The sequence below is a fragment of the Muscardinus avellanarius genome (genome assembly GCF_963383645.1).
Source record: "Muscardinus avellanarius genome assembly, chromosome: 16".
NCBI classification, from domain to species: Eukaryota; Metazoa; Chordata; class Mammalia; order Rodentia; family Gliridae; genus Muscardinus; species Muscardinus avellanarius.
This window is the reverse complement of record NC_137802.1, coordinates 58786330-58814024: the sequence shown is the minus strand read 5'-3', so window position 1 is coordinate 58814024 and position 27695 is coordinate 58786330. Positions and strand designations below refer to the sequence as shown.

Sequence of the window (27695 nt, the reverse complement as noted above, 5' to 3'; positions counted from 1 at the left end):
CAGACCACAGGTGGACCTCTGTACTCTTCCCTTGCTTTCCATTGGACCGACTCCAGTGGAAACGGTCAACCTCAAATCGTTCATTTTGTACTTGACTTAGGCCCGTAGGTGCCTTCGCTTGACAGGCACCACTTCCCAGGAAGCAGCCTCAGGAACAGAGCCTTACAACTCATCCTTTATGTTATTAAAGCAATTCACTGGGAATTATCAAATACCAAACTTTGTTTTTGAACTAACCTCTATAATTTTCTTTTTAAATTACCCTTGTAAAACTAGGTGACAGTTAAATGAAAACTGTGTTGCTTCTGGTATTGTTCTTCTCTGTAAGCCTGCAAACCTGTTGGCGTAAAGATAATGGGGAAGAATCATCCTGGACCAGAGGCTGTGTTTTCTAGCTGCCTCCAGTTCTTGGATTTAAATTGCTTTATCTGGTTGATAGAGATTATTCCCTTTTCCTGAATTCAACAGGGATAGGAGGACCTGGAGGTCATGAATGAGCACATACAAAACTTGGTGGGAAAGCTTTATGAAAGTAATTTCTCTCAAGGATTTTAATACTGGACAGGTGTAGTTTCATATGTGTCTGTGTTGAGATTGGGCCCTGGCACTGTAGTTCTTGTCATTGCTAGAGAATTTTCTCTCTCTAGTAATCCAGGATCACTGTTTCCTATCCCCTCCTTATCAGGTTTTAAGTTTTTTCTTGTTAGTGGTATCAGTTGCCAGCATTTTGAACAGGAATATTTGGGAAAAGACTTAAATGGAGGAGCTGTTCAAATGAAAGGAGTAAGTAAGCAATGTAGCATTGACGGCACATAGATTAGTTGTCAGTGTGTTGTGTCAGGTTATGTACAATCACTTATAAGCATTAGATTTGGAAAGGACTCTAGTTCTCCCATTTTCCAAAGGAAGATACTGAGACCCAGAGAGGTCTTGGTTTGTCAAGTTCTCAGAGTCAGCTGGAAAAGGAGCAAGTACCAGAAGTCCTATTGCCTGGTTCCAAGGCAAGTGTTCTTTCTGCTCAATTCCTGGACTTTCCTTTTTTCTTTTTGTACTGGGCATTGAACCCAGTAGTATTCTACCTCTGAGGTATACCTCAGCCCTTTTTTATTTTTGTGTGGGTTTTTTGGGGGGTGGGGGGTGGGGAACTAGGATCTTCCTAAGTTGCTACAGCTAGTCTTAAACTCATGATCCTCCTACCTCAGCCTCCCAAGCATTGATATTACAGATGTGTACCATCACACCATGATAGCCTTCTTATACCTATGATATCTTTACCTGTAGCACTCACCCCCTATCTGAGGGCAACGAACAGCCCCAGGTGGCTGACACAGCATACCCACACTCATCTTTATACCCTGTCCTCTCCTTTCTCCTACTCACACCCATTCTTCTGCAACCTACACATCTGTTTAGAAGACCCAGTGAATACCTTGCCCACTTCCCACACTAGTCTTGCCTTCTTCAGAACTCCTGTGTCTTAGCTCCTTTCAGGTTGTGTGGTTAATTTCCATCTTGTGAGGCCTGACATGATGCCTAGTGCCCAGTAATTGGGTTTGTGGCCGTTTACTTCCATTGCTATGACAAAATACTTGAGAAAGTCAGCTTAGAAGAGAAAAGATTTATTTTGGCTCATGATCGCAGAATCTAGTCCACAGCCCTTGGCTTTGTTTCTGGGCCTGAGGTGGGGAAGAGGATCATTGTGGGGAGCCTGTGGTGGGGCGGAGCTACTCACCTCTTAGCATCCAGGAAGCAAAGAGAAAGCTTGCTTTCTGTAATGAAGTGCCACAGCAAACCAGGAGACCATAATAGATTAGTCCATTCATGAAGTCAGAGCCCTTGTGATCCAGTCCCTCTCCTCTGAATACAGGCCATCAACACATGAGCTTTGGGGGAAGCTCCAAACTATAACACAAAGTGAAAAAGAAGGGGCTAAACTGGGCATGGTGGTGCACACCTGAAATCTCAGTACCTGGGAAGCCGAGGCCAGATGATCGCAGGTTTGCAGCCAGCACCAGCAATTTAGCCAGGCTCTCCACAACTTAGTGAGACTCTGTTTTAAAAAAAGAGCCGGATGTGCAGGGGCATGTTTGTGATCCCAGTACTTGGAAGCTAAAACACGATCACAGGTTCAAGGACAATCTCAGCAAGTAGTGAGACTCTCATCAGCCTAGCAAGACCCTGTTTCAAAATAAAAATAAAAGTTCACAGGTAGAATGCCCCTGGATACCACCATAAACAAACAAACAAATAGAACTGGGGCATAACTCAGACATAGATTACCCTGGGTTTAATCCCCAGTACCACAAAAGGTAATGTAGAAGTTGCTCCAAGATGTGCCTTCTGGTTTGCTCACCAGCTTTTCAAATGTGTGTCTTCTCTCCCTCTAGCTAGTTAGCTCTAGAGAGGCAGAAGGGCTGGCTTCTGTGACCCACTGCCCACAGTCCTCAACAGAGTTTTTCATTGGCAATAGACTCTAGCATTGATACTTCATTTTCCAGCCATTGGGATAATGGGTTTAGTTTAAAATAGCAGTTTGCTTTCTCCTGAAGCCTCAGAACTTGGCACTGTGTTCCCGGCGGCCTGAGTGGCCTGGTCTTATGTTACCTACCATTTGGAGAATAAAGAAGCCAATAGGTCATGGCACTTAGCATAACAGATTTCCCCACTTGGATACTTTGCTGCTTGTTTGTGGTGACAAGCTAGTGCAACTGTCATGGAGATACAGAGCCAGGTGGTTGTTAGGATTGCTGTGGAGATTGCAGTAGGAGCAGTGCCATCCTGGATTAGCTGTTTACAGCTGGAAGACCACAGGTGAACTTTTCATTCTAAGGTCCGTAAAGTCACCAGGAGGCTGCATTTTACCCTTTTGGACTTCTGGAACAAGGCTGGTGATGCCTACTGTTCAGGTATTTCAAACCGTGCAGTAGAGTATCACAGAGTGAGCCAGTTAAAAAGGAGGAAATAGCTATTTGGATGTTGTGAAATAAGACAGATTGTATGGCATTTATAACTGGTGTGCGGTTTGCTTATAAAAGAGAACGCCCAACTAGAATCCATCTAGTGAAAATTAAACCTTTACACCTGCTGAACTGAAAAACAGTGGACATCTGCCAAGTAAGAGCATAATTATCCTTTAAACTGAGCTTCATCAGGGTTCCTGGCGCTCTCTGACTTGTGCTTTTTCGCTGTTTCCAGAGCCTGAACCCTTGCGAAGCCGGCAATGACAAGTCTGAATGGTCGCCATGCCGAGAAAACCATTGACATGCCAAAACCATCAGCCCCCAAAGTGCACGTGCAGAGGTCCGTGTCCCGAGACACCATCGCCATTCACTTCTCAGCATCCGGGGAGGAGGAGGAGGAAGAGGAGGAGGAGTTCCGGGAGTACCTCGAGGGGCTGGATGACCAAAGCATTGTGACGGGGCTCGAAGCCAAGGAGGACCTCTATTTCGAACCCCAGGGCAGCCATGGCCCCGCAGGCTCTGCCGCCTCACCGGTCCTGGCACATGGACAGTCTGTGTCCCAGGCCCCTGCCATTTTGCCCGTCTCTGAGAACACTGTAAAGCTATTGGAGTCCCCACCTCCGGCAGCACAAGTATTAAGTACAGTGCCATTGGCTTTGTCTCCAGGGTCGTCTTCATCAGGGCCCTTAGCTAGCTCTCCCAGTGTGTCGTCCCTTTCTGAGCAGAAAACCAGTTCTTCCTCCCCATTGTCCTCTCCTTCCAAGTCCCCTGTTCTCTCATCCAGTGCCTCATCCTCCACCCTTGCCAGCACAAAGCCCTTCATGAGCCTGGTGAAGTCCCTGTCCACCGAGGTGGAGCCAAAAGAATCCCCACACCCCCCCAGGCACAGGCACCTGATGAAGACCTTGGTCAAGTCTCTGTCCACAGACACGTCCCGGCAGGAGTCGGACACAGTGTCCTATAAGCCACCCGACTCCAAGCTGAATTTACACCTGTTCAAGCAGTTCACGCAGCCACGAAACACCGGCGGGGATTCCAAAACTGCTCCCTCTTCCCCGCTGACTTCTCCCTCCGACACTCGCTCCTTTTTTAAAGTGCCCGAAATGGAGGCGAAAATTGAAGACACTAAACGACGCCTTTCAGAAGTCATATATGAGCCTTTTCAGCTCCTCAGTAAAATTATAGGGGAAGAAAGTGGCAGCCATAGGCCCAAAGCCTTATCTTCAAGTGCTTCAGAACTCTCCAACCTGTCCAGCCTGAACGGGCACCTGGAAAGCAATAACAACTACAGCATCAAGGAGGAGGAATGCGACTCGGAAGGGGACGGCTACGGCAGTGATTCCAACAGCCCCAGGAGCGACCCCCCAAAGTCCACCGAAGAGCCTGCAAAAGAGGGGGAGCCGAGAAGCTCCCAGGCAAGCAGCCTGAAGGAGTTAGGCCTGAAGACGAGTTCGCTGGTTCTTGAGAAATGTTCTTTGTCCGCGTTAGTGAGCAAGGAAGATGAAGAGTTCTGTGAACTGTACACCGAGGACTTTGACCTGGAAATGGAGGGTGAGGGCAGAGCTGATAAGCCCCCAGATGTCCCTCCCAAGCCAGAGGTGCTCACAGACGATGATGGCCTGGTTCTAGACAGTGAAGACGAGGCAGACTGGGCCCCACAGCACCTTGAATTACCCGTGAAGACGCTGGGCTTCTTTACAATGTGTGTCTATGCGTACCTCATCCTCCCCCTCCCCTACTACATGAGCGGACTCTTTCTGGGAATTGGCCTTGGGTTCATGACTGCAGTTTGCATGATTTGGTTTTTTATACCACCAAGTGCTCATGTACATCACAAGTCACGTAAAAATCTACAACACTGGAACACAAGATCCCTGGACATCAAAGAACCTGAAATACTAAAGGTAAGTCTCTCCCAAGCCACTAGCAAGTAACGTCTCTCACAGCCTCACGGTACAGCTCACTGAACTATCTTGGTGATTGTTAAATAAAGGTTTTTACATGAGTGTTTTAAGACTGGGGTTTCTCCATTCTGCAGGCAGCCAAGAGACTCATCTGGTAAGCCTCATTCTGGCTCAAATTTTGCCACTTTACCAGGTACCTTTTCAAAGATCTCCAGGACTCTTAAAAAGTAGCAGTTAAATCCAGTTCCTAGTTGAGTCTGTCTCTAAATTTGCCAGGAGTTTGTTATGAGGATTTGTTATACTTTAGTCTGTTAGGGTTAAATATTCTTGAGACCATAAAGTTAGGTTAAAATTGCAAGAAAAGACAAAAAGGAAAGCTGAGTGTGGTGGTGCACATTTGTAATCCTAGTACTTAGGAGACTGAGACAGGAGGATCACAGGTTTGAGGACAACCTCAGGAAGCAGTGAGACTCTCACCAACCTAGCAAGACACGTTTTCAAATAAGAAATAAAATCAGTCTGGGGGTACAGCTCGGAGGTAGAATGCCTCTGAAGCATGCACACATGTGCGCGCGCGCGCGCGCACACACACACACACACACACACACACACACACACACACACGTGCGCGCAACAAAGAGGAAGAAAAGCAAATTAATGGCCCTGGCTGGCTGTCTTCTCTCCTCTGAGCATAGTGGGGTGTGGGCTGGAGAAAGAGATGTGGCCTTTGCCTGTGCATGTCAGGTGTCTAGCTTTGGGCCTCCTCGTGGTGCCTGTAACAGTCCATCAGGGTACAGGACAGATATTGTAAAACTTTTATTATGTATTTATTTTTCCACGTTTTATTTTTTCTGATTATTATATGTTTTATAATATACACAGTACAAGGTAGTTGTAACTTATATAGTTCATTAGTTATATGCACACAATATGTATGTTTTTACAAAGAGTATGGCATAAAAAATGTTTTCAGATCACTGCTGTGTAAAGCTGTCTAATTCATTTCACCATCTCTCCTAAAGGCATTTAATGCTTTTGATTTTACACATGCAGAAACTTGGACTCTGGGGAGGAGGTGGTGTTTTATGCTTTTTTTTTTTTTTTTTTTTTTTTTTGCGGGTCTGGGATGGAACCCAGGGGCATTTGACCTTCGAGCTATAAACCCTGCCCTACATTTTTGTTCTTTATTTTGGAACAGGGTCTCACTGAGTTGCAGAGGGCCTCACCAAGTAGCTGAGGCTGTCCTCAAACCACAATCCTCCTGTCTCAGCCTCCTGAATGCTGGGATTACAAGTGTGCGCCACCACGCCCAGCTGGTTTCTTGCTATTTTATTAAGTAATAGAGGTAGGATTGGGAGTCTCTGTGCCCTCTTGCTTTTCCTGTGACAGCTCCCTGCAGTAAGTTCACACCTGGACCTGCCCCTCAAGCCCTCATATTACAGGTATACAAAAAGAACTTGTCTTGCTTGGAGCAATTTTAAATCTTACTGATTTTAATCTTTAGCTTTTCCAGTTCCATGCTTGTTTGGTTTCTCTATAAAACCTTCTGTTTTGTTTGTTTGTTTGTTGTTTGTTGTTTGTTTGCGGGTCTGTGGATGGATGGAACCCAGGGGCATTCGACCTCTGAGCTACAACCACTACCCTATTTTTCATTCTTTATTTTGAGACAGGGTCTCACTAAATTGCGGAGGGCCTCACTAAGTAGCTGAGGCTAACCGCAAACCATGATCCTCTAGTCTCAGCCTTCCAATTGCTGGAATTACAAGCATGTGCCACCATGCCCGGCTCCCTATCTTCTGTTGAAATAAGCATGCTCCAAAAATGGTAGTTAGTATCTTTTCCCTTTATTGCAGAAAAACAAAGAGAATAATTGTTTCAAGTTTCAAAATGCTATTATTGCTGGGCATGATGGCACACACCTGTAATCCTAGTACTTGGGAGGCTGAGACAGGAGGATTTCAGGTTTGAGGCTAGCCTCAGCAAATTAGCGAGACTCTTGACAACCTATCAAGACCATGTTTCGAAACAAAAAATAAAAAGGGCCGGAGGTATAATTCAGAGGTGGAATGCTCCAGGGTTCAACCCACAGTACAAAAAAAATGCTATTTTTGGTTTTTAAATTTCATAATCTATTTTCTTTGCCCAAAAGAAATACTTGGTCAGTATTTAAAATACGCAGGAAATTCAAAGGAAAAAATTACTCTTATAACACTAGTTGGAGAGAATTATAGTTAATGATTTAGAATATAATCTAGATGTCTTTTTTTTTAATGTTCCTCACATATGAAGATCTATATTTGTTAGCTAGATATGGTGGCGCATGCTTGTAATCCCAGCATTTGGGAGGCTGAGACAGGAGGATCTCAATTTGTGGACAGATTCAGCTACTTAGTGAGGCCTTGTGCAACTTAGTGAGACCTTATTTGAAAATAAAGAATAAGAAACCTGGCTGGAGGTATACTTGGAGGTAGAATGCCGCTGGGTTCAACCCCCAGTACCAAAAAAAAAAATCTATATTTGTTCGATTTAATAGGAACATACATTTTCAAAGAAAAAATACTCTCCCACTAGTGGGAGGGAATTATAATTAATGATTTGGAATGAAATCTTAGCCGTCCTTTTTTTAATTCCTCACGTAGGAGGGTCTGTATTTGATTCAATGGGATCATATACTGTGCAGCCTAACCCTCTTCCTGTCTTCCACATCCAGTATATTAGGAGACTGCTTCTTTTTTGAGGGAAGTCGGCGTTGAGAATGTGACACCTTAAGCTCAGCGTTAATATGCAGGTGGAGGGAGCGAGCGAGTGTGCACTGGTGCCTCGGCTGCTTGATGGGCGGTGCTGTTTCTACCGTCTACATGCCCTAGGAGTAAGTTAGTGCTGATGTTAGCCAAGAAAAATGGCGCTCATTTCACTCTAGTGCGTAATCACTGACCACGGCATGCAGTTGAAACTGGTTTGAGCACTTGTCTGGGGAAGATTTTAATTTAATCCAGTCTTCAGTGTTGATCCAGTTGCTGCTGTTGTCAGCTACCCAGCAGATGTCACTGGATGCGTTATGACAGTCTGGTTGCTTTGATGTGATCATCGGAACAGTAAAGGCAACACTGATGCTGAGCTCCTGCAGTGGGCAAGGATTGGGTGCATTCTCTCATTCAGTCCTCATCACAACCCTGTTCATTAGGCTGTGTGCTCATGAGGAAGTGGAGGCCCAGAGAGGTTAAGCTACTCATCCAAGGTCGCACAGCTAGACCGATGAAGGACTGACTCTGTCTTTTAAGGAAGATGTCTTAGTCTATTTTGGGTTGCTAATCACAAGTGCCACAGACTGGGTTGAGAGAAAAGGTTTTTGTTGTTGTTTGTTTTGTTTTTGGCTCACAGTTCTGGCTCAAGGCTGAAGATCTATATCGTGATGTCCTTGCTGGCAAAGTCCTGAGGCAACACAGGGTAGCACTTGGCAGGGGACATGAAACACACATGTGTATGTGTCTGGGGTGTGTGTGTGTGAGACTGGAAATAGAACCCAGGAATATTCTACCTCTGAGCTATATACCCCCCAGCCCTATTTTATTCTTTTATTTTGAAATAAGGTCTCACTAAGTTGCTGAGGACCTCGCTGAGTTGTTGAGGCTGGCTCTGCGATCCTCCTGTTTTAGCTACTAAGTACTGAGATTATAAGTGTGTGCCAGCATGCCTAGATTGCCTGTCTTGTCTTCTAATCTCTGTCCCTCTTCTTATAAAGCCACCAAGGTTCAATTGCAGGCGCCCACTCTGATCGATGATACCTAATCATAATTACCTCCTAAAGGCTCCACTTCTAAAGACTGTAAAGTTTCCACCCTCCTATGTCTCACACAGGGCATTAAACTCCATCATGAATTTTGGAGGGAATAAACCATTTCAGATCATGTGTTGGGGAAACATGTATTTGAATTTTTCTTGTACAGAATAAATGTTTTAATGTTTGAAGATGGACACCTATAACCCAAGCAAATTGTCTTAGGCTGTTTTAAGAGAATTCTCCTAATTGATGTTTGAACTCTGATCCTTTTGGTAATTCCCTCTTGATTCTTAGCTTGGTTTAGAATGGTTTTGTTATTAATAAGGAAAAGTTCATTTAGCTTGAGTCTTTTGTTTGATATATAGGATGGTTTTTAGAAACCTAGTAAAATCTAGCCGGGCGTGATGGCTCAAGCTTGTAATCCCCGCGCTTGGGAGGCTGAGACAGGAGGATCACACAGGTTCGAAGCCAGCCTCAGCTACTTAGTGAGGCTCTCAGCAACTTAGTGAGACCCTGTTTCCAAATAAAATATAAAATGGGTCTGGGAATATAGCCAGAAGTAGAAAGTCTCTGGGTTCCACCCCCAGCACTACCCCCCCCCAAAAAAAAGAAAGAAACCTAGTAAAATCTAATTCATACTTGAAAAGGGACCCTACGGTAGGTTAATGGATGTTATATGTTACAAGATAAAGATTTTAAATACAAATGATATTTGGGCTTAATCAATTTTTTTAAATTTTATTTTATTGGTGCACTGTATTCATACATCATAGTGGGATACAAACTTTTGTAGACATACATGCACACATCTCCCAGTCAGCCCCCACCCGATCCCCACCCCATTCTCTCCCCATCCCTCCCTCCCATGCTTGGCTTAGTGATTGACATCTAGTATTATAGTAATTTATCCAAAATTAAAAATGATAATCTCACATAACAGTTTCATTTGTCTGATGCCAAGCTTTTGATGATTTAAAGATAACATTTCAATATTTCTTTTTGCTTTCTTTCTTACCAGAGCATATTTTTTTCTGTTTTTTTGGTGAAACTATCATATATTTATATATTTATTTTTCAGAAAAAAATCTATCCTAATATGGAATATGAATTCTAGATACCCAAAACGATCTTGAAGAAGAACAAAGCTAGCAGATATATATTTTCTGATTTCAAACCATATAAAGCTACAATAATTGAAACAGTGTAATACTGTTCTAAAGGCAGATATATAAACCATTGGAGTTAAATACAAGCCTAGAGCTAAATTCTTCCCTATATTGTCAAGTTATTTTTGACAAGGTTTCCACGAACATTTGGTGGTGGAAATAATATTCTTTTAACTAAATATTGTTGAAAAATAATAATTACATAGAAAAGAATAAAATTGGACCCTTACCTAATCCCACATACAAGTATTAACTCAAAATAGATAAAAGACCTAAATATAAATCTTAAGACTATAAACTTTTAGAAGAAAATATGGGTCATAAAACCTCACAACATTGAAATTGGCAGTGATTTCTTGGATATGATTTAAATGGCACAGGCAACAGAAGAATATACAAACTCCCTAAAAAATAAAAAAAATATTGTATATCCAAAGAATATGTAAACAGAGTTAAAAGTTACTAATAGAATGGGATAAAATATTTCCAAATGCTATATCTGAAGGTATATTAATATCCCAACTAGAAATCCTAAAAATTAACAACAATAAAGTCAAACAATACAATTTAGAGATAGGTAAAAGACTAACATAAATTATGAATCTCCACAGATAACCAATCTTAGTTGTCTGTTGGATGGAAAATCTTGTTTCTCTGGTTCTGGTGAGTGTTACCTATTTCTTCTTTGTAGTTAATCTCTTTGAGTATTTTCTCTAGTGCTGGTTTTGAAGACATAAATTCCTTCAGTTTCTGTTTGTCATGGGAGCTTCTTATTTCCCCATCTAATTTGATAGAAAGTTTTGCTGGATAGGAAATTTTTGGCTGGAAGTTGTTTTCTTTCAGAGTTTGGAATATGTTACTCCAAGCCCTTCTGGCTCTCATGACTTGGTTTGGGAAGTCTGGAGTGATTCTAATTGGTTTGCCTCTGAATGTCACTTGGCCCTTTGTTTTTGTTGCCTTTAAGATTTTCTGCTTGGCTTCCACGTTGGTCATTTTGACAATTATGTGGCGTGGGGATCCTCTTCTCCGATCCTGTCTAAAGGGAGTTCTATAAGTTTCCTGGACCTGTGTATCAACCTCTTGCTCTATGTTTGGAAAATTTTCTGCTATTACTTCCTTGAAGAGATTGTTGATCCCTTTGGTTTCACTTTCTTTTCCCTCCTCTATTCCAATTATTCTTAGGTTAGCTCTCTTAAGATGGGCCCATATTTCTTCAATGTCAGATTCCTGCTGTTGGATATTTTTTTCTAGATTAGAAACTATGCGTTCATTTTTGGATTGCTCATCTTCTAAGAGCGAGATTCTGTTCTCCATGTGGTCTAATCGGTTGTTTGTGCTTTGAATTGAGGCCTTTACTTCATTAATTGCATCCTTTATCTCTTTTTGGCTCTCTCTGAGTTCTTTTCGAAGCACCTCTATTATTTCTACAGTTATTTTCCTGATTTGATCTTCTAGAAATCTCTGATTTTCTGTTTTATCAGGTTCTGATGTTGTGGGGTTGTGGGCGGCATTCATTGCTCCAGTATTATTCCTCTTTCCCATGATTTCGGATATTTGTGCCTTCTCTGGGTTCTTCCCTTGGGTCACTATGACTTCACTTAAGGTGTTCTGGATCTCGAGTCAGTAGTATCTCAGACCCCACTACTCCTTTACTGGTTTTTATCACAGAGTCTCCGACCCAGGGAGTCAATAGAGGCTGCTTTAAACTATGGGGGGGTGCCAGGTTGCACGTTCTCCTATGGCGTGATATCTCTGCCACCACCACTCCCTCACTGGGTACAGTGAGGTAGTGAGGTACAGTACTGGGATTTCTCCTCTGTGGCCCGCAATTTGACTCACTGTTCTTGAGTACGCAGATGTAGCTGTACTGGATTCGGCGAATTCACTGCTGCTGCTGCCGCCGGTGGCAATATGGCGCCGCGGCCACGCCCTCGGCCCTGAGGCTGGCGTATTTTTTCTTCTCTGGTTTTGATTTCCACTCTGAATCCCTGCAGCGTGTGCTGAGCTCAGCCACTGGGAGCTTTAAATCCTCTCTGCGCCGAAAGGTCCCGCCTGGCTGTTCCGCAGCGGCTCACCTCAGCTTGCTGTAGCCATCCGATGAGTTCGCCGCTGCCGCCAGCAGTATGGCGCTGCTGCCGCGTCCTCGGGCGCGTGTGTCTCCTCTGTGGCCCTGAGCTCTGTTCTCAGTCCGCATTCTCTCTGGAGCCTGGTGGTTTTTTTTGTTTCTCTGGTGATGGTGTTTTCTGGCTATGATAGGCGCTGGTTTTGTGGTAATGGAGATTGGTTGTTAGCAGGGCTCTTAAGCCCCGCTTTTCTCGGTCGCCATTTTCCTGGAAGTCGGGCTTAATCAATTTTATGAAGTAAGAGATCATACTCTTGGAAATCATTTTTAGAATATGGCTCTTTAAAACATTTGGCAGCGTTAACTTTAAATTTAGGACCCACACCAGGCGTGGTGGCGCACGCTTGTAATCCCAGCACTTGGGAAGCTGAGACAAGAGGATCACACAGGTTCGAAGCCAGCCTCAGCTACTTAGGAGGCTCTCAGCAACTTAGTGAGACCCTGTTTCCAAATAAAGTATAAAATAGGCCTGGGAGTGTAGGAGTGTAGCCCTGAGTTCCACCCCGAGCACCACCAAAAAAAAAAAAAAAAAAAAAAAAAGGAGCCAAATGTTGTGATAAGAAAAGGAAAGTATATTAGAACTAACTAAAGTATATTAGATCTAAATCTGGCCCTCTACTTCTGTTATATTTTTACATTGCACTTGTGCTTTATTCTCTGTATGAGTTAGGAAAATACTATTATAAAACACTAAGCATATAAGAATCCATTATGGGTGTTCCTGAGAAGCTGGTGGCCTCCTGCACATGTTGATTTAGGGCCCAGGATCTTGCCATCTTGTGGCTCCACCCAGAGCTCAGCAAGCTTTGTTTCTCCAAGGGCCAGAAAGTAAACATTTTAGGTTTGTGGGTATATCATCTTAATGCAGCCACTCAACTCTGCACGGTAACAGGAAAGCAGCCATAGACAATAAGTAAGTGGATAGATGTATCTGTGTTCCAATACAACTTGACAGAAACAGGCCTGTGGTCCTGCACTAAGTACTAGAGGTTTTAGCAGAAAGAAAAAGCAAAGAGAAGTCATATCTACTTAAATGCCTGGACCCAGAAGTGATACGCACCACTTCTACTTCCATTCCACTGGGATTAGGTGTTCACACTGGCCTTCCAAAATGGGAGGGATCCTGGGAGATCTGGTACTTGGCTGGGCAGCTTTGAATGGCCCTACACTCTGAAGGGGTGCCAGAGTTGGGGAGGCACAGCTAGCTCTTCTTGCTCACCTTCGTAGTATTTATCAGAGGTAGCATTATATGTTTATTGTCTCTCTTCCGCAACACACCCTAAGCTTCATGAGCACACACACCTTGCCCGTCTGTTTATTGGTGTATCCTGAGCACCTGCTGTGTATTAGGCCTGTAGTAAATGATTGCTGGGTGAATGATGGGTCCACAAGTAAATGAATATTTAGCCAGTGAGTTGATATTAACCTTGTCATCTCCTGATGAAGTTGCTTTATAAAAGAAATCCCTGATGCCTACCTAAAGAAGAAAATCCAGTCTGGGATCGATAGGAGTGATATTTAAGAAAATGAAAAATAACTACTAAAAAGCACAGCTTTTAGAAGGCCCCCCCCCACTAAAGTAGACAACCAGGGTGGTCCATCTTTGACAGGGTTTGATACTTGATGCTTGTTGCTCAGAACCTGTCTACAAAGTCAGCAGCTGTCTCTCACCAGAATAGAGAAGAATAGAGAATACAGGGCAGGTATGAAAGCCTTAAAGAAAAACCCAACAGATATAGTGGTGTTCTCCTGGGGTGTGTGTGTGTGTGTGTGTGTGTGTGTGTGTGTGTGTATGTGTGTTGCTGGGGATTGAACCCAGAGGCATTCCACCTCTGAGCAACGTCCCCAGCCCGATTCTTTTTTCTTTTTTTAATCTTTATTTTGAAGCAGGGTCTCACTAAGTTGTGGAGGAACTTACTAAGTACCTGAGGTGGCCACGAACCTGTATTCTCCTGTCTTAGCCTTCCAAGTACTGGGATTACAAGCATGCACCACCACACCCAGCTTCTCCTGGATTTTAAACAGAGTAGGAGAATGGTGGATGCTCAGGGGAGTGCTAGAGAAATAATCATGTTTTTGTGAGCTCTGGACTTTCTCTGTAAAGTAATGCAGGACATAGGACGCATTAAGGCCAGCCTCCGCAACTTAGCAAGACCCCATTTCAAAATAAAAAGAATTAGGAGTGTAGCTCAGATGTAGAATGCCCCTGGGTTCAATCCTCAGTAACTCTTCCTCCCCACACACTCCTCACCAAAAAAAAGAAAAAAAAACTGTTGCTATGGTTTAATTCTGTTTTTGTCTCTGCCAAAACTCATGATGAAACTTAATTTCCAGTATAATCATGTTGAGAAGTGATGGTCCCTTCAGAAGTAATTAGGTTGTGATGGCAGCACCCTTGTGAAGGGATTAGTGAGCATCCCGTAAGAGTGGACATCTGCTTGCTCTTGCCACCTTCTCCCATGCATGGAGCAGCACATGGTCCTCAGCAGAAGCTGAGTAGATGCTGGCACCATGCTCTTGGAATTCCTGAACTATGAGCTAAATCTGCCTCTTTTCTCTAAAAATTACCCACACTCAAGTATTTTGTTATAGCAATAGAAAACAGACTACGACATCACCTGATCTGTGAGTTACTCTTTAAATACTTTGGTTTTGAGGATTAGTTAGTTGGTTTGAGTCATTTTCTGTGCATTTGATCCTATTGAGTTAGGGGTGTGTGTGTGTGTGTGTGTGACCAGGATGGAGCCCAGGGGCTTTCTTCCTCAGGACTACACTCCCACACCTATTTTATATTTCATTTGGAAACAGGGTCTCACTAAGATGCTGAGAGCCTCACTAAGTAGCTGAGGCTGACTTCAAACCTGTGCAATTAGCCTCCCAAGTACTGGGATTATTACAAGCATGTGCCATCACGCCCGGCTTTTGAGTTAGATTTTATAGAGAATATGATGATGTAGTTCTTGAGGGTACGTATGCAAACTTAAAAAAAAAAAAAAACCTTACTGATAACAGGAGACTAATAGCCTGTGGTGATTAAGATCTCTAATACAGAGGCATAGCCCCTTCCCGGCGCTCCTGCATACTCCATGCCCTAGACTACATCTGTGAACCATGAGCTAGTTGATCAGGGAACTAACTTGCTGGAAGACTATTTTAGGAGACCATGTGTTTTCAAACCTCTGAGCCAGGTAAGTTCCCACTAAGGGGTGCATGAAGTACGCACAGCCTAGACAAGAGTCTGACCTCCTCCTTGGCTTCATAAACAATTCAAGGGGCAGGGCGTGGTGGCATACACCTGTAGTCCCTGTATGTGAGAGACTGAGACAGAAGAGCCACAGGCTTGAAGCCAGCCTCAGCAACTTAGTAAGACTCCGTCTCTAAAGAAAAACTAAAATAAGGCTGGTAGAATGTCCTGAGTTCAGTCCTTGGCACCACAAATAATTTAAAAAAAAAAATAAAAAATAAAGGAGCACAGCAGGGTTTTTTCTATGTGACTTAATACAATGAGGTCAGAGAGGAAAAAAGTAAAGTTTTACTTTATCGGGGCAATTTTCATATTTCATCTACACTGCAGATTTGCATTTAAACATAATGCTGGTGCTGTAGCAGTGTTGAGTATGTGGGATAATGAGCCACAAACACCACTTTGCAGCCAAGTAGTGACTATTCTCAAAACTGGTGTGTGGCTGTTGAGGCCACATGGTGCTCCTTCATTCCCACTCCGCGCCCAGCTGACCAGCAGCTACGCTGTCTGGAACAGAAGCAGAAAGGGCTTCTGTGTGGCTGAAGAGCTGTCGCGAAGTCCACAGAAGAGCCCCAGGACCTCCTCCGAAGCCTGTTTATTCTGATGAGAACCACACTGGAGAAAGGTTGCCTCGAGCATCCTGCACAAGGGACCAATGAAGGCCTGAAAGCCAGGGCAGAGACAGGAGCATTAGGAGGAGCACTAGGGGCTGAGAGCCCGGTGTGCTGGGTGAGGCAGCCTGAGGCAGGCAGTGACACATGCATGGTGCATTTCCGGAGTTCTTATTTGGGGTGACCACTAGTTGCCATAAGCCGGAGACCCTAGGAAAGAATGGGTGTGGGCCTGGGGAGCTCAAGGCATCTGGGGTCAGCATATTGTACCTGGGATGTGGGCCCCGCATTCCTAACCGGATCAGACGGCCCTCCTTCCCAAGGAATGTACTTGTCACTAGGCTAGGAGCATATTTCATTCAGCGCCATTGCACACTAACTTTTCCACATGGTTATAATGAAAAACTTCCTGAAGATTACATAAGACTCTTGGATTTATGCTTGTATGACTCAGATGCAGTTTTGAATTATATTCACAAGCAAATTCTTTATCTCAGACTTATAAACCACCAGCAGAACACAGCAGTTGAGTGTCAGTACCGGAACGTCATCTGTCTCTTTAAATGCTATGGCCCAGAAAGTTGTCTAACATATTTACGCCATGGCAGAGACTAATACAAATAAGAGGCTTTTTTCTTTGGGTCATAGAACAGTTCGGTATTTATAATAAGAAGGACAGGTTTTTGTTGTAATTTGGTTCTCTGAATACAGGCTTTGGACTTGATCAATAAAAGGGTAATTTTATAGGGAGACCATGGCCAATTTTAAGAAGAAATTTTGACATGTAAATTTAATCTCAGTTTCGTGAAATTCTTTTTTTAATTTATTTTGAGAAATTAGAATGAACAAATCATGAGAAAATGACCTCATTGTGTACAGCCAAGAGAGGGTTGAGTTGCTTTTGTTAGTGTCTGATCACCCTCAGTGCCGTAAGTACAAGTAATACGAAAGCATTTCTTTCTTCCTTATTCTTAACTGAAGCTATCCTGCCCCTTTAATGGGTTGCCTGAGTTTTTTTGTTCGGTTGGGTTTTGGTTCTTGTATGGCTTTTATAATATGTCTGTTCCCCAGTGCATCTTATTGCTAGAAAACCCATCAGATGAGGTGCTGCAGTGCACGTGGCCTGCACTCCCGAGCCCATGTTGTAAAGTGGTCGGACAGGCAACTGCGGAGCATGCTTCCTGAATTCCATAGCACAGCGCAGTTGGGGATGGCAGGTGACCCCAAGACTTTGCTTTGAATTTTTGTTTTTTAACTTTTTATTATAGACCATTTCAATAATACACAAAAGTAAGGAGGCTCATGTAATGATATCCTTGTGTACCCAATACCCACTTCCAATAATTAACATTTTGCTAGTTTGCCATTCAACTCACAAACTTAAGATGTCGAAGAACTGTTACTTTGGCCCATCTGTATTGAGAACAGTTTATAGCATCCTGAAAAATCATCCTGAATTCTGGCTTGCTACAGGACCATCCTTTTGGGTTTCTTCCAGGTATCATCAGTAGAGTAAGGAAAGGGACCTGTAAGCAGTAAGGGGTCTAAAATTTCTCAAAGTTTTTTTTTTTTTTTGGGGGGGGAGGGGAATAGGATGTTAAGTGGGGGGGTATGGATATTTTTTCATCCCTAAGTTGGTATTTAATGTATAAAGAGGATATGAAATACCTTGAAGATTTTTTTTGTTTGTTTTTGCAGTATTGGGGATGGAACCCAGGGGCATTCTACCTCCAAGCTATACCCCCAGCCCTATTTTTTATTCTTTATTTTGAAACCAGGTCTCACTGATTTGCAAGGAGCCTCACTAAGTAGCTGAGACTGTCCATGAACCACAATCCTCTACTCTCAGGCTCCCAAATGTTAGGATTACAAGCACTCACCACCAACCCCGGCCTTGAAGACTTTTTTTTGGGGGGGGGGGTGGTATGGGGTAGAACCCAGAGGCTTTCTACCTTCGGGCTATACTCCCAACCTTTTTTATATTTATTTGGAAACAGGATCTCACTAAGTTGCTGAGGCTGGCTTTGAACCTGTGCGATCCTCCTGTCTCAGCCTCCCAAGCGCGGGGATTACAAGCGTGCGCCACCACACCTGGCTTGAAGACTATTTTAATTGGACAATAATTAGTCTTAACAAGAGGTTTGGCAGCCAGACATGGTGGCACATACCTATAATTCCAGTACTTGGGAGGCTGAGATGGGAAGATCACAGGTTTATGGGCAGGTTCAGCAACTTAAGCAAGATGCTCTGCAAGTCAGTGAGATCCCTGGTTCCAGATAAAAAATAAAATAGGGATGGGAGTGTAGCTCAAAGGTAGAATGCCCCGGGGTTCAATCCCAACCAGTCTGTCTCTCTCTCTCTCTCTCTCTCTCTCTCTCTCTCTCTCTCTCTCTCTCTCTCTTGCACGCACACACACACACACACACACACACACACGATGTTTGCAGTAGACCATGTGATGGCACATGCCTATAATTCTAGTGACTCAGGAGGCTAAAGCAGGAAGATTACAAGTTCAGGGCCAACCTGGGCAACTTAGCAAGACCCTGTCTCAAAACAAAACAAATAAAAGGGCTATGGATGTTGCTCAGTGGTATATTCCCTTGAGTGCAAGCCCCAGTACTTAAAAAAAAAAAAAAAGGGTAGGGTCCCAAGGCATGAGCATATTTTTTCTGTGCCTATGTCACCAGCACATGAGTTAACTGTTTTCATTCTGTTGTTTCTTTCATGGTATCTAAATGGGTTGCTGAAGACTAGATAAAAAGATTCTATTTTGTATCTGTATCTATTCTTGCTCTTTCTAGCTAAGCAAGTAGAGAAGTCTTATGATATTTAGCATATAGATGACAATATATTTCCCTTTCACCAAACATATGGATTTACATTATAATTAACAATGACTCTCACCATGGGCATAGTGGCACACACCTGAAATCCCAGTACTTAGGAGGCTTAGACAGGAGGATTGCGTGTTCATGGCCAACTTCAGCAACTTAACAAGGCCCTCAGCAATGTAGCAAGATACTGTTACAAAATAAAATAGGGCTGGAGGTTTAACTTAGAGATAGAATGCCACTGGGTTCAGTTCACACACACACATACACACACACATACATACACGTGACTTTCACCCTGAGGGCATAGATTGTGCCCTAAGATATCAACTAAAGAAAGCATGAAGGAAGCCAGGCGTGGCACACTGGCACACTCTTGTAATTCCAGCATTCTGGAGGCTGAGACAGGAGGACCGCAGTTCGTGGGCAGTCTTAGCTACTCAGTGAAGCCCTGTTTCAAAATAAAGAATAAAAAGAAAATAGGGCTGGGGGTGTAGCTTGGAGGTAGAATGCCCCTGGATTCTATCCCCGTACCACCAAAAAAAAAAAAAAAGAAAAAAAAAGAAAAAGAAAGAAAGCAGGTACCATGAAGGAAAATAAAAGCTGCACAAAGGCTGATTATTTCATCTTTTGCTCTGTATTTTTATTGTTTACTTTTTACAAAAGCTCTGTTAGAACATGCACATGATTTATAAATAAAGCAAATATTGTTGGTACATATTCAAAAGTTGTATAACTGCTAGGATGTATGACCTGGAAAATTTGGAGCCTCCTGCCTTATATGCTGCCTGATATATTGTAATTTGGACGCTTGTTAACATAATTAAATGTTTAACATTTATTAACATAAGTCAGACCTTTGTGATCTCAGTAATTCATCATCTGGTTCACTTTATTTGTCTGCCTAATTTGAGTGCTCTTATCTCCTACTTTATTACTGCCTGTGAGTGCATTATAGTTTTAGATGTATGATAATTACACCACCTGATTTTGGGAGGTGTCCTCTGAACAATAGGAAAGCTGTGAAACGTCCACTTTGTTGGAGTCTGTGGCGTTAGCCTGGACTCCCATGATTCTAGTGGCACAGCCAGGAAGGTGCCCTTGGAGCAGGCAGTTGGAGGATGTGGACAGCATTGATGCTGGCACTTTCCTCCCCTAATGATTTTTTTAATGTTCTCTATAATATCTTTGAGTAGCATTTATTTAGAATGTTGATTCTCTGCTTGAGGCTATCATTTATAATATGAATTCTCTATGTGTGCAGGTTGCTTGTCTTTCTAAAGTTTGGTTATGTTTATTAGACTGTTTCATCCCTATTCTCAAACTCCATGATCTGCGATGTTGTTTTAACCAATGGCTTGCTGGCTTGTAGAAGTGGTGCACGCTTGTAATCCCAGTACTTGGGAGGCTGAGGCAGGAGAATGGCAGGTTTGAAGCTGGCCTTAACAATTTAACCAGTGGCTATCATCAACCTTTCGCATATTAGAAAGCATGTAAACCTGGTAAAGATGAAGCCCTGTTTATGTTTTAGTTTGGGGAACAAAGAAAGAGTAAGCACCTTTTTGTGTACTCTCAGCAGCAGTGGCCTCAGGCCCTGGCTCTCCTCTAGAGTTTAGGGTTAGTTTCTTCCCTGATGGACGCAAGGAAAGAATGGGCATGGGTCTGAGTGACAGGCAGGTACATGTGCCAGCACAGCCGTGCATGAAAGCGTGCCGCGCCCGGTGTCCGCCTGGGCACCTGCACCACACTGGAGGTGGAGGAGTTCCCGCCACTTCCCCGGCCAGCTCAGCGTCCAGCTGAGCTGAGCAAGAGAGCGTTGGCCCCGAACTCCTCATTGACAGCATAACTGAAAGTGAGCACAATAGTAGCCCCTCCAGACTTTATTATTTCGCAAAAGGTTAATTGTAGCTTTTAATCTTTCCAAGCATTAAATGGTCTTCTTTATAGATTGTGGTTTTTACTTACGGCCAGTGTGGCTCCTAAATCCAGCAAGGAATTGAAGAGAAACCTCTGACCTTTTACAAATGCATCACAGGACCAGCCTGTGGGCCAGACAGCTGCAGCCTGCTGACTGGGTCATTGTCCCCAGCGGCACACTGTCTCCATTCTGATAGTTTCAGAAAGAAGTGGTCTTGTCTGAGATATTTTAGTTGGGTTGAGATTGTCTCATTTCTCCATTTCTCTTACCTTTTTCTCTCTCTTCCAGTTGAACTGCTGAAAGAGAATGAGGTACTAGCTACATATTCATATTCTCATTCTCTCTCTCTCTCTCTCTCTCTCTCTCTCTCTCTCTCTCTCTCTCTCTCTCTCGTACTAGCAATTGAACTTGGGCATTCTGCCAGTGAGCTACATCTCCAGCTAATTTTATTTTGATGCAGGGCCTTGCTAAGTGGCCCAGGCTGGCCTCACTGTCCGGGTTGCTGGGGTTCCAGGGGCGCCTTTTGTCCATTTGTTACAGTGCTGGGGATTGAGCCCAGGGCCTACCTCGTGCTAAGCAAGGGTTCTACCACTGAGCAACCCCTCCAGCCCTGTTTACTATGTCTCTTTATGCCCATTCCCATGTCTCCTAGCAAAAAACAGTTGGAGAAACACCTCACTTGGTAAGAAACTTAGTGAAGAATTTTAGCACAGGTGAGCAGTGGAGGGGGGAGCACTGTTTGGGAACAGAGTAAAGGAAGGCCTTGGAGCCACTACACTGCCCTAGGGAGTGGGGATTTAACTGCTGACATCTAGAAATTCCATGTGCTGCTTAATCTGGGGAGTTATTCAAGTCCTAGGCAAACACTGGCCTGTCAGTGAAAGGTTTGAAAAGATGATTAGGTTTGTACTGGAAGTTGCCTTCTGGAAGGGTGGCCTGGATTCAGGTGACTAGGGGCGCCTTTAGGGCAGAGTTCAGGGGAGTCGTACCTGGCCAGCCTCTTGCCCTGGGCCACCTCAAGGCCAGTCTGCGCCCCTTTCCATCTGATGTGGGTCAGGTAGCAGCCCTAGCGATTCTCTCAGGGTTTCCTGTCGACACTTAACAATATTCTGGAAAGAGCCCCGGGTAGGAGGTGGGACACCTGGGCTCTGGCACAGCCCCCTCTCTGCTCCAGATAAGAAGGACTTAAGTTCGGTTCTGAAAAGCTTTCACGTTTCGCTCTTAGGTTCTTTCTCGGGTCCCTCTTTTTCCTGCTCTGTGCTATTTCTGTGCAGTTTTACTTGGTTTCTTTCATTGACAGCATCACCACATCTTTTCCTTCCATGCAGCCACTCAACTTGCCTCTGCGTATGTCTCCAGGGGCTCGGGCTGCACTCCACTTGCCAGCCCATCTTACTCACCTTTGATTTTCAAGACTTCATGAATCCCCCAAGCCACCCCCTGAAATATACTTCACTCATGTGGTCAGTCAGTAGACATTTTCTAACACTGGGACTGACATCCCGGTTCTGTGGAGTTTGTAACTCAGTTAAGTAAACCAGGTAATTAACGGGTACAGGGTAGAAGGAGAGCAGCAGAGAGAGGAGGATTTCTAGAAGTCTCATCTTTGCCCTGACCTGAGGGCTGGCTCGGCACCAGCCATCCTGCGGGGGCACCATGCCTGGGGGCAGGTAGGCTTGGTTTAAGTCCCACATGTGCAGTCTCTACACCTTGGAAGGAAAATCACTTCCCCTCTCACCATTTTCCTACAGCTCCTGTGGCGTTGGAAGGAATGGCAGAAATAGAGGACATAATGCACTGGAGGTAGCTAGATCAGCATAGACTTAAATGCCAGCTGCTGTTATGAATAGTAATATTAATGTTAAAAAATCATACGGCTTCTCGCCTCTGCCACCGTAGTGCAGCAGGTGGGGTTTTGTGCTTTGGACTGGGAAGGTGGGGCCCCAAACACTCTTCTCTCCTTCACATTCCCCAGAGTCAGGTTGTTCTAGAATTCGTGGAATTTGGCGAGTGGTAGAGTGACCTGTATCTGTCAGAGCTGTCAGCAAAGGAGGAGAACTGCTTTCTCATGTCAGAACTGTAGCTCAGTGAGGACATGGGCTACAGAGAAGCCGGAGCTCAGGAGGGCGGGCTCTTGAGCTGTTGGTCAGCGCCTGGCTCTGTGGCTGCAAGCCAGGTCTCCCTGAAGCACTGTGGAAGTGGGTACCCTTATTAACCAGATACAAGTGTTGCTTAGGAACAGTAACTGAACCACAGCTTGTTAGAATGGGGTAGAATGTTTTGTCACCTGAGTGTGTGTGTCCTGTCAACAGATAAGCTGGTTGGGTGCTTAGATCCTGGTTCATGGGCCTGTGTATCTTGTTTTCTAAACCTGAAAATCAAAGGAATAAGCTGTCTTAAGTTTGTTTATAAATTGAGGATGTACACACACGTGTAGTTTTCTTTTGAACTCGGGCATTCTACCATCTCAGCTGCACTGCCAGCCCTATTTTATATTATTTTTTATTTTGAAATGGTCTCACTAAGTTGTTGGCAGAGACACTTCCTCCAGATAAAAATAATAAAATAAAATAGGGCAGGGAGTGTAGCTCAGGGGTAGAATACCCCAGGTCCATTCCCTAGTACCCTAGTGCAAAAAAAAAAAAACCAACCTAACATTAAATAAATATGGATCCTCTCAGCAGAGGTGTTAGATGGACCACAGCGCTGCCCCTTCTGCTCTGTATGTCGTGGAGTATCCTCTAGCCTTTACTGTGACGTGTAGACATTACGGGACTCCATGGCCAAACTGCCAGCCAGCAACTGATCAGGTCCAGTAGTCACTCCCAGACCCCAGAAGCCCGCAGGCACCACCCTTCCCTCCTGCTCCACAGGTCTGTTTCAGTAGCCTTACAAAAAACAACAACAACAAACATTCTGGCCTTGGATAGAGATCTGGAGTAGCACAGAAAAACCAGATCTGCTTCAAACTCATAATAGCTGAGCTACCTTTACAACCTTACCCCCAGGAAATCTGTTTTACATTAAGACGCTATTTTCTGCAACCAAATTGGATAGAGAGAAAAATGTGGACTTTATGTAAAGAAATTTTTTAGTGCAAATGTTATTTATATATTATTTTCAGTTAATACAGTGCTTAAAAATAAAAGAGCCAGGCATGGTGGTGCACACTTGTAATCCTAGCATTTGGGAGGCTGAGACAGGAGGATTGCAGTTTGTGGACAGCCTCAGCTACTTAGTGAGGCCCTTTGCAACTCAGTGAGACCCTGTTTCAAAAATAAAAGAATAAGGCCGGGTGTGGTGGCACACACTTGTAATCTCCGTGCTTGGGAGTCGGAGACAGGATGATCCCACAGGTTTGAAGCCAGCTTTGGTGGCTTAAGAGACCCTGTTTCCAAATAAAAAAATATAAAATAGGTCTGGGAGTGTAGCCCGGAGGAAGAAAGGTTTCCAGGAACCCCAGTACCGCCAAAAAAAAAAAAAAAAAAAAAGAGGAATAAAAAATGGGGCTGGGGGTGTAGCTCAGAGGCAGAATGCCCCTGGGATTCATCCCTAGTACTGCAAAGCAAAAAATTAAAAATTTAAAAAATTTTAAAAATAAATTAAAAGGTTATAGTTAACCGGGGATGATGGCGCACATCTGTAATCCCAGTACTTGGGATACTGAGACAGGACAATCCCAGGTTTGAGGACAACCTCAAGTAGTGAGATGCTCGTCAACCTACTGAGACCCTGTTTCAAAATAAAAATAAAATGGAAGGTAGAATGCTCCTGGCTTCAATCCGCAGCACCAAAATAAGTAAATAAAAGCTCATATTAAAAAAGAAACATTTAAGAAAAGTACAAATTCATAGTTTAAAACCTTTCTACAGCCGGGCATGGTCGCACATGCTTATAATCCCCACGTTTGGGAGGCTGAGACAGGAGGATCACGCAGGTTCAAAGCCAGCCTCAGCTACTTAGTGAGGCTCTCAGCAACTTAGTGAGACCCTGTTTCCAAATAAAATATAAAATAGGCCTGGGAGTATATCCCAGAGATAGAAAGCCTCTGGGTTCCACCCCCCAGTACCACCCCAAAAAAAACCTTTCTACAAGGCCAGACATGGTGGCACATGCTTGTAATCCTAGTATTGGGGAGGCTGCAACAGAAGGGTTGTGGGTTCGAGGCCCATTACCTACTTCTTGAGGCCCTCCACAACCCTGTTTCAAAATAAAGAATAAGCCGGGCGTGGTGGTGCACACTTGTAAACCCCGCGCTTGGGAGGCTGAGACAGGAGGATCGCACAGGTTCTCGAAGCCAGCCTTAGCTACTTAGTGAGGCTCTCAGCAACTCAGTGAGACCCTGTTTCCAAATAAAATATAAAAAAGGTCTGGGAGTATAGCCCGGAGGTAGAAAGCCTCTGGGTTCCACCCCCAGTACCACCAAAAAATAAAAAATGAAAAAATAAAGAATAAAAATTGGGCTGGAGGCATAGCTCGGAGGTTGAATGCCCCTAGGTTCAACCCCTAGTATGGGGGTGGAGGGGTTGGAGGAGACTTTCTTCAAAGAAAAGTCTAGGCCCAGATGGCTTCATTGACAAATTCTACCAAACTTTTAAGAAGAAATAATATTAGTTCTACACAAGCTCCTCCAGGAAAAAGAGAAGAGGAATCACTTCTCACTTTCTATTTTCTGTTCTGAGGTTTACTAATACCAAGAGACATCTGGGAGTGGTGGCACATGCCTGTAATCCCAGTACTTGGGAGGCAGAGACAGGATGATGACAGGTTCGTGGCCAGCCTCGGCCATTTAGTAAAATGTTCCGCAACTTAGACCCTATTTCAAGATAAAAAGTGAAATAGGGGGAAGAGGAAAATCTCTAAAGCACACAATGTACTTAAACATCAAAGTCAATCACTAAGCCAAGCAAGGGAGGGAGGGACGAGGAGGGAATGGGGTGGGATTTGGGTAGGGGTTAAATCAGCGATGAGTACATGTTTGTACACACAAGTTTTTTACCCCAATAAGTTGTATGAATATAATGCACCAATAAAAAAAATTTAAAAAGTGAAATAGGGCTGGAGGTGTAACTTGGATGTAGAACACTCCTGGGTTCAGTCCCCAGTTCCACAGAAATATAAAGTCAATGAAGCCAGGCATAGTGGCTCACTTAGCAGTATCCTCAGCAACTTAAACCCTATTTCAGAATAAAAAAATTAAATAGGGCTCACGATCCAGCTCAGAGGTAGAATGCCCCAGGGTTCAATCCCCATTACCACAAGAAGGGGGGGAAAGCTCAATTCAGCATAGTAATAGACTAAAGAAAAAGACCAAAAAAAAAACATGAACTAGAGAATATTGTCTACCAAACGCCACAATATTGCAAATTTTCACACTGAATCAGATTGTGTTCACTCGGATTTCACTAATGAAAGTTTTTCTCCTTCAGGGATGGATGAATGAGATTTCCAACTATGATCCAGAAACTTACCATGCGACTTTGACACATTCAGTCTTTGTTCGACTTGAGGGTGGAACCTTAAGACTTTCAAAGCCCAACAAAAACATATCCAGGAGAGCCAGCTACAATGAAGCAAAGCCAGAGGTCACCTACATCAGCCAGAAAATCTACGACCTCGCTGACAGCAAGGTGAGCCACACAGCTGAGATGAATGGGAAGCATTCGGAGTCTTGGTTACTTCACTGCATTTTTATCCCCCAAAAGGTTTTGCTTTTGGTTTTTTGGTTTTTGTTTCTTTGTTTGTTTGTTTTGTTGTTTTTCTTTTTTTTTTTTTTTTTTTTTTTTTTTTTGGTTTGGTTTGGTTTGGTGGTACTGGAGGGTGGAACCCAGAGGCTTTCTACCCCCAGGCTATACTCCCAGACCTATCTTATATTGGAAACAGGATCTCACTGAGTTGCTGAGAGCCTCACTCAGTAGCTGAGGCTGGCTTCAAACCTGTGTGATCCGCCTGTTTCAGATTCCCAAGCGCAGGATTGCAAGTATGCGCCACCACGCAGGCTTGCTTTTGTTTTTATTGCTTAAGGATTGGCGTACTTGAGCTCCCCATCTAGGTTAATAAATTTTTTTTTCACTTTTTTTTTTTTTTTTTTTTTTTTGGTGTTACTGGGATTCCTGGAAGCCCTTCTACCTCCGGGCTACACTCCCAGATCTATTTTTTATATTTTTATTTGGAAACAGGGTCTCCTAAGCGAGCACACGCAGCTGGCTTGGAACCTGCGCAATCCTCCTGTCTCCGCCTCCCAAGCATGGGGATTACAAGCATGCGCCACCATGCCCGGCCTTTTTTTTCCACTTTAAACTTTTCCCAGGATAATTAAACTTAGTTGATATCCAAACTTAGTTGATGATAATCAGTTAAAGAGTATTATTATACTACTACCTGAAAATTAGAGATTTGTATAATTCTTACAGAACTATGAAACATCAGCTGGGTGTGGTGGCTCACGCTTGTAATCCCCGCCGCTTGGGAGGCTGAGACAGGAGGATCTAATCCCCACACTTGGGAGGCGGAGACAGGAGGATCACGCAGGTTCGAAGCCAGCCGTGCTGGCATAAGAGACCCTGTTTCAAAAAATATAAAATAGGTCTGGGAGTGTAGCCCGAAGGTCGAAGGGCTTCCAGGAACCCTAGTACCACCACACACACAAAAAAAATTATTTAGCATTCAACATTTTAGTCAAAAATTGTATAAGACTTGCATTTGTGCTGTGCTTAATACAGTGTAGCCACTCTTCAGTATGTAAATCACTATTTCCCTTTCTCTGTAGATTTATCTTGTGCCTAAAAGTTTGGCTCGGAAACGAATCTGGAATAAAAAGTACCCCATTTGTATTGAGCTTGGTCGGCAAGATGACTTTATGTCTAAGACTCAGACTGATAAGGAGAGTTCTGAAGAGAAGCCACCCGCTGAGAGAGAGCCGGGACCGGGAAGCGAGGACCCCAAGAAACCATCCCAACCTCAGGAGGGGACAAGATCTGGCCAGCGAGACCAGATACTCTATCTGTTTGGGAGAACTGGTCGAGACAAAGAGGAGTGGTTTAGGAGATTTATTCTGGCATCTAAGCTGAAGTCAGACCTCAAGAAGCCATCTGGTGTCTCTGGAAGTAAGCCAGGTAATGGCATTTGTGCTAAGTGCTTTGCGTTTTTAAAGGG

The 27695-nt window shown here is 43.8% G+C and overlaps 1 protein-coding gene across 1 annotated transcript in view; it reads left to right on the top strand.

Moving 5' to 3' along the window:
- Positions 1-3217: 3217 nt before the first annotated feature.
- Positions 3218-27695, top strand: part of TEX2 (testis expressed 2) — a gene marked incomplete at its 3' end in the record, with an annotated part of 74368 nt that continues 49890 nt past the window's right edge. The window contains exons 1-3 of the mRNA XM_080712444.1: positions 3218-4864; positions 25970-26170; positions 27310-27655. Of these exons, the coding sequence (XP_080568570.1) occupies positions 3221-4864; positions 25970-26170; positions 27310-27655 (2191 nt within the window). The 5' untranslated portion in view covers positions 3218-3220. The remainder of the gene's footprint in view (positions 4865-25969; positions 26171-27309; positions 27656-27695) is intronic.